The 7133-nt window shown below is 35.3% G+C and overlaps 1 protein-coding gene across 1 annotated transcript; it reads left to right on the top strand.

Moving 5' to 3' along the window:
- Nucleotides 1–2866: 2866 nt before the first annotated feature.
- Nucleotides 2867–5606, top strand: LOC120181544 (bifunctional L-3-cyanoalanine synthase/cysteine synthase 1, mitochondrial-like). Its single transcript, XM_039186640.1, has 10 exons — nt 2867–3202; nt 3629–3738; nt 3870–3927; nt 4028–4291; nt 4419–4556; nt 4659–4710; nt 4790–4869; nt 4968–5027; nt 5114–5194; nt 5342–5606. Exons 1-10 carry the CDS (start codon nt 3029–3031, stop codon nt 5438–5440), a joined length of 1116 nt encoding a protein of 371 aa, XP_039042571.1. The 5' UTR covers nt 2867–3028; the 3' UTR covers nt 5441–5606.
- The last annotated feature ends 1527 nt before the right edge of the window (nt 5607–7133 follow it).

Below are 7133 nucleotides of genomic sequence, written 5' to 3'. Positions count from 1 at the left end.
TCATATTAATCCAAATTAATTCAAAATCGTCAAAATTTTAAAATAAAGTCATAATTGTTTTCTAAAAATGGATATGACAAACCCATTACATCGTCTCCACTCTCCCACTCCCATATATAACTTTTAAATAAATTACGTGTTTAGTACTTAAATTATAAGTTTTGATATGTTTTAGTATTTAACTTTTTATTTTTTTATATAACTTTTAGTTTTTGTTTCATTTTAGTACTCCGTCATTAAAAATTTAACGGACGGGCTAATGTGGCATAGTTCCGGTAGACAGAAGACCGATCCGAATGATTGACCACGAGAGAATGACGAGTTGACCAACATAATCCAATTTCAGGCTCATCTAACGGTGGACCATGGAGATTAGAGGACGAAGAAATCAAAATGTATATCGTTGATTTTGGAAGATTGAGGTGTTTCCAAGTGATACGAAGATTGGAATAACGTTTAGGGGTTAGAAAGGTGTGGACTAAAAAGTTTAGGCTTCTTCGAACGACGTATACGATGACCAACGACTGTAGATGTATTTCTTATTTTATTTTATTTTTTTATAAGTTTTATTTTATTTTTATTTTTATTTTCATTTTTGTTAGTATTAATGATATATATTTTCGAAAAGTGAATTGTAATTTATTTCATACAAAAATTTGATATTAATTCAATATTTTCAATAATTAAAAGATAAAATATTCTTTTACAGATGAGAAATATGATAGATTCCTTTCCCGACAGAGGATTGTAAATCTCGAGATTTCTTATCAGGTCAAATAATTTTCTTTAAATAATTAATTCGGAATAAGCAAATCAATTAAATTTTCATAAATGGATCATATTCTAACTTTATATTCGATTCATAATTTCCACTACCGTGATAATATGTAAGCGACTAAGTACCAATTTTTTGGGCGTTGTGGGGATGCTAATCATTCCCCACGCATAATTGACTCTCAGACCCATTATATCGGATTTTTGGTAAACACACACCAATTTTTGTCTTAAAAATGATTTTTTTCTTAAAGTAAAAAGACATTTTTAGGAATTCGACCTACCTAACTCAAAGGTCGATGGCGACTCCTATTCATATTAATCCAAATTAATTCAAAATCGTCTATTTTTCAAAATAAAGTCATAGTTTTTTTTAATTAGAATTGTTTTCTAAAAATTGGTTATGACAAATCCATTACATCGTCTCCCACTCCCATATATAACTTTTAAATAAATTACGTGTTTAGTACTTAAATTATATATAGCATCTTTGTCATTAAAAACTTAACGGACGGGCTGATGTGACATAGTTTTGGTGGACAAAAGACAGATCCGAACGATGGACCGCGAGAGAATGACGAGTCGACCAAAATAGTCCAATTTCATGCTCATATGACGGTTGACCATGGAGAATGGAGGATGAAGAAATTGAAATGTCTATCGTTGATTTTGGAAGATTTAGGTGTTTCCACGTGATACGAAGATTTGAATCCCGTTTAGGGGTTGAAAAGGTGTGGACTAAAAAGTTTGGGTTTCATCGAATGACGTATACGATGACCAACGACTGTAAACGCAGGGGCTGATGAGTCCGTTTGTTAAGTTTTTAACAGCGGATACTAGAATGAAATAAAAACTAAACATTATATATATTTTTAAAAAAATAAAAAATTTAAATATTAAAATGAATCAAAACTGATAATTTATATATTAAACACACAATTTACTCGTAACTTTTTCAGACTTTATTATAGTCCCAATAAAAGGATCAGGAGCACTGAAGCAGTTTTTTTTTCAAAAGTTAAAATATCGGAGAGCTTTTGACTATGGTGTGCCGGCCGCCGACTCCAAGAGCTGACGCAGCCTCGTTAGGCAAATGGCTGATGCCCATTGCGTAAGGCCAAAAGCCACCGGTTCAGCCACTACTTAGCAGCCATATCTCACCAAACACAGGATCTATACATTATACATCCATTTACCAAAAACAACAAAAATAATTCAAATTTCGTTTTCTGATTGCCCTTTTTGTCCCTTTTGGTATCGTATTGGATCATACGAATATGTCCATTCATTTCCATTGTGCATGCATAGATTCAGCAACTTTTGAATAATAAAAAGTATTGTTGAAAGACAAAGGAAGTTGTTTCCAATTTGATCATCTGGCAAATGAAGTCTGCTCTGAGCTAAGAAGTCCATGTGATACTCAACGTTTTAAAATATTGTTGCATGTGCTTGACTGCTTGGTATCTCGTAATGAAACCAATGCATCTAGACATTGGGATCCCAAACTTATGTTTCTTATTTTCTTTTTCCATTAATTGAAGACTCTAGAATTATAATACACACTTCATCATTCGATTACTTTATGGAAAATAAAATAAAATTGAACATCATTTCGATGAAAAATGTGATAGTTTGGTAAAAGAAATGGTTTGTGGTAAGGAATGTAACTAGACGGGACGGATGAGAGTGACTGTCCTCTAAAAATCTAAAATTATTATATATTTTAAATTTTTAGAGGATAATATTTTCTATTAAAAATTTATCTGCATTCCTTTAAAATTTTATAAATTCTAATTCACACTTCTAAAATTTTACAAGTTCAATTTCAGTCTAATATAAAATTCTGTGTCGTCCTTATTTGTGATGAATGTGATGGATATATTAATTAAATGAAAATGAAAATAATTATATCTTATATTTTTAAATAAGTGATAAAAAAACAAAACACAAACATACATGTCTATGAAATTCCAAACAATCCGTGAAAAATAGCCAGACACGTCTGACAATTTTTTAATAATTAATCACGATTAATTAAATAATAAAAAGTATTATAACTTTACCAAATAGGAGTAATATATTTTATGAATAAATGCATGTTGGCGTTTGAAAAAATCTCTTTAAGTAGGGGTCTCTGTCTTTAACTTCAGACCGTTCACCATTCAATACTCATTTCGTCATCTGAGCTACCCGCCTCTGCTTCACAGTTCTCTTCTTCGTTCAGTGTAGCAAAGTCCTTTGAAAACCTCCATTAATGGCGGCTCTAAGGAGCTTACTCAGTAAAAGATCTTTAACATGCAACGAGATGATGATGACAAGGAGGCTAGTCTCAACTGAACCAATTATCGATTCTCCTTCTTTTGCTCAAAGACTTAGGGATCTTCCTAAGGATCTTCCTGGTACTAAAATCAAGAGGGAAGTTTCCCAGGTAATCTCTCTACTTCTCATGAACTTTTGTTTATAATTAATTAGACTGTAATTCATAATTTCTTTTGGGTTTTGGCCTTTTTTTTCAAGATAATTTCTCCACTAAAATGGGGTTTTTCAAATTTTCTTTTTTCTTTTTGTTTTCCTCCTATGAACAGATCGCTTTTAGAAAGTGTCATTTTAGTCGTAGAGCATAGATTTACTTCATTGAATTGCCTTAGCTGAAGATGATTCGTCGTATTTGCTGATTTTCCTCTGCATTTCTAAATATTTATTTACTTGATAATAAATTCTACCTGAAGTTGTTGATGTAGTATCATCATTTTTCTTTCACATCTGTCTTCTCCCCTTTAATCGTTTAAAATTTTGAAATGATTGTTTAAATGAAGTTCATCCTTTATCTAAGAATTGATTCTTCATGTTTCAGCTAATTGGAAGGACGCCTCTTGTTTTTCTTAATAAAGTAACCGATGGTTGCGGAGCTTATATTGCTGTGAAGCAGGAGATGATGCAGCCCACTTCTAGCATTAAAGACAGGTATCGGTTTCTCTGGAGCCCTTCTTGGTATTAATAACTTTTACACTCCAGAATTAGTTTGAAATTTTCGAGATGAAGAACATGTGAGACAGGGTCGAACTGAAACTAATCGAACGCCTCTTTGTCAACAGACCGGCACTCTCCATGATCAACGATGCGGAAAAGAAGAACTTAATTTCTCCCGGAAAGGTTTGCCGGACGGCCGACGTCCTTGTTGAATTGTTGATATTAACTTTGGTGTTCAGTTGCTTTAATTTTCCCCCTAACAAGTTTTTCGACTTTATATTAGACAACTCTGATAGAGCCGACATCCGGTAACATGGGGATAAGTATGGCATTTATGGCAACCATGAAAGGTTATAAGATGGTTCTGACTATGCCTTCTTACACAAGCTTGGAGAGAAGAGTGACAATGAGAGCATTTGGAGCTGATTTAATCCTCACTGATCCCACCAAAGGAATGGGAGGAACGGTGAAGAAGGCTTATGAATTACTGGAGAACACGCCGAATGCTTTCATGTTGCAACAATTTTCGAATCCTGCCAACACTCAGGTACACTTGTATCCTTCTTTAGTTCCGCTTTATTCAAATTTTTAACAAATATACTTTGGTTAGCTAATAATGTTTTACAATAGTTCTTTGGACTGACAATGAAATCTTCCTCAAACTGGAAACACAGGTGCATTTCGAGACCACAGGCCCCGAGATTTGGGAGGATACACTCGGTAAAGTCGACATCTTTGTGATGGGAATAGGGAGTGGTGGTACCGTTTCTGGCGTTGGACAATACCTCAAATCCCAAAATCCTAATGTGAAGGTAGTCGATTACTATTTCTTTTTGAGCTAATTCATTGTAACAACAATGCTTTATTTTGTATTTGCTACATTTCATTGCTGATGTCTCTTCCTTTGAAAATAGATATACGGAGTGGAGCCTGCTGAAAGTAATATATTGAATGGTGGCAAACCAGGTAAACTTTGCATTGATATTATATTACTCCTATGCTGTTTTTCCTTGAGGTAGTCTTCTTATATTAACAATTGCAACAGGCCCTCATCATATTACCGGCAACGGAGTTGGGTTCAAGCCAGATATACTGGACATGGATGTAATGGAAAAAGTTCTCGAGGTAAATGATAATTGATGTGCTTATGTCGAATAATGATCTAGTATCTTTTGTTGAATATATAGTCCTTTAGAGGCTTATGTCAGGATATGGTATGACAGGTCAGCAGTGAAGATGCTGTAAATATGGCAAGGGAATTGGCTCTGAAAGAGGGACTTATGGTAATAACACAAATCATGTTTTGATTTGCTTTTGTCGATGATTCTGTTCATGCATCAAGATGTTACTGACATTTTGCGGAATGCAGGTTGGAATATCATCCGGGGCCAACACTGTTGCAGCACTCAGACTTGCACGAATGGCGGAGAACAAAGGCAAATTGATTGTGGTAAGCACTTGTTCGTTGCAATTCTAAGTTCGATAAGCAAAGGCATGTAGTTTGAGGGTAGTATATCAAACTTTTTCCTGTAATGAAATTTCAATGGTGATTCTCATGTTGTGTCTTTTTGTTTTCTCTTCCAAATCCAAATTTCAGACCATTCATCCGAGTTTCGGGGAGCGATACTTGTCATCGGTCCTGTTCCAGGAATTAAGGAAAGAAGCCGAGAACATGCAGCCGGTTGCAGTTGACTAAACGGTCTTCTGGTCTTCCGGCAGGGCGTAAGAGCTCTATTTGGTAAAAACCAAATGTTTCAACTGAAACATTGGCAGACAATGTTAGTATGAATCTCCTATGAACCCATTTGTGTATCGTTTTCACTGTTGAAGTCTGTTTGAAATGAAATCGGTAATAATTGGAATTTGCACGGAATGAGTCTGCATAACGGACGAGTGCCTATGCCTTAAGACTAATGCTCCATCCCTGCCATTAGGGTTTATCTTGAAGACCAATTCTTGATCTGCACAAGTAATGAATCCGTAAACGTACCAAAAAAACAAAGGATTCATTAGCTATATCAGTGACGATAACTTTGTAAGGTATAAATCTACCCATGTCTGTTAGGAAAATAAACCGAGTACAAGTAATTTTCCTATAACCAGATTAGTGAGAATGCGAAATAAAAGCGGAAAAATAATACCCGAAAATTAATAACGGAGTTCAGCCAATTGTGCTTACGTCTCCGGGCTGCTGCAGATCTTTTACTAAGAGAGAAAATTTACAGGTGTTTACAAAACACTCACTACTCACAAGAAAACTCTCTAGTATAGGAAGAAAGAAATGTTTTGGGATGATTTTGAAGCTAAATAGATAAGGGTATTTATAGTAGAAACTTAGGGACTAATCTTTGAAAATACCCTAAAGTACAATGACTAAAGTGAATTTACCCATTCCTATTTTCAACAAACATCTATCAAAATTTTACCAAACTTTGAAAAACATTTTTCAAAGAAACATTTATCAAACTTTGAAAAAACATTTTCCAAAGTTGGTTGCCAAACTTTGAAACTTTTAACAATCTCCCACTTGAAGACTAATTTTAATATGTCTTCACACCTCGATCAATGCAGCAGCATGTCTGGTCTTGTTATTCTAGCATGCCAACTGAAGCTGAACACAACTTCAGTTTGTCCGTAGTCACCGTCTTTGTCAACATGTCTGTCGGATTTTGAGCTCCACTAATCTTTTCAAGTTTCAAAATCCCATCTTCCAAAAGAGACCGGATAAAATGATATCTCAATTGTATGTGCTTTGTCCTGGAATGAAAAGACGGATTCTTTGCTAGATGGATAGCACTTTGACTGTCGCAATACAAGATATTGTTTTCTTGTTTCTTGCCTAACTCTTCCAAGAAACTTTGGAGCCAAACCATCTCCTTGCTGGCTTCCGTAACAGCGACATATTCTGCTTCAGTTGTGGAGAGAGCAACTATCTTCTGTAGTTGAGAAACCCAACTCACTGCAGTTCCTCCTAGAGTATAGACATACCCTGTAGTGCTCCTTCTGATGTCGAAATTTCCGGCTAAGTCAGCATCTACATAGCTTGTCAGTATCATATCTCCACCTTTGAAACAAAGTGCTTTGTTTGTGGTACCCCTAAGATATCTGAGGATCCATTTGACTGCTTCCCAGTGTACCTTGCCCAGATTATTCATGTACCTGCTAACAGCTCCCACTGCATGAGCAATATCTGGTCTGGTACAAACCATGTCATACATCAGACTTCCAATTGCTGAGGCATACGGCACATTCACCATGTGTGCACGTTCTTCCTCCGTCTTTGGTGATTGGTCTTTGGAGAGTCTAAAATGAACACCTAAAGGTGTACTTACTGGTTTAGCATCTTGCATGTTGAACCTGGAGAGTACTTTGTTGATGTACTCAGCCTG

The sequence above is a fragment of the Hibiscus syriacus genome, unplaced genomic scaffold (assembly GCF_006381635.1).
Source record: "Hibiscus syriacus cultivar Baekdansim isolate YM2019G1 unplaced genomic scaffold, ASM638163v2 tig00112528_pilon, whole genome shotgun sequence".
Taxonomy (NCBI): domain Eukaryota; kingdom Viridiplantae; phylum Streptophyta; class Magnoliopsida; order Malvales; family Malvaceae; genus Hibiscus; species Hibiscus syriacus.
This window is presented reverse-complemented; position numbering and strand designations above follow the sequence as displayed.

Excerpts from the sequence above, each read along its gene's own strand:
- LOC120181544 (XM_039186640.1), top strand. The coding sequence starts at position 3,029 with ATGGCGGCTCTAAGGAGCTTACTCAGTAAAAGATCTTTAACATGCAAC. Across the intron at positions 3,739-3,869 it reads ACTTCTAGCATTAAAGACAG|ACCGGCACTCTCCATGATCA; the intron begins GTATCGGTTTCT and ends CTTTGTCAACAG. Across the intron at positions 4,557-4,658 it reads CCCAAAATCCTAATGTGAAG|ATATACGGAGTGGAGCCTGC; the intron begins GTAGTCGATTAC and ends CTTTGAAAATAG.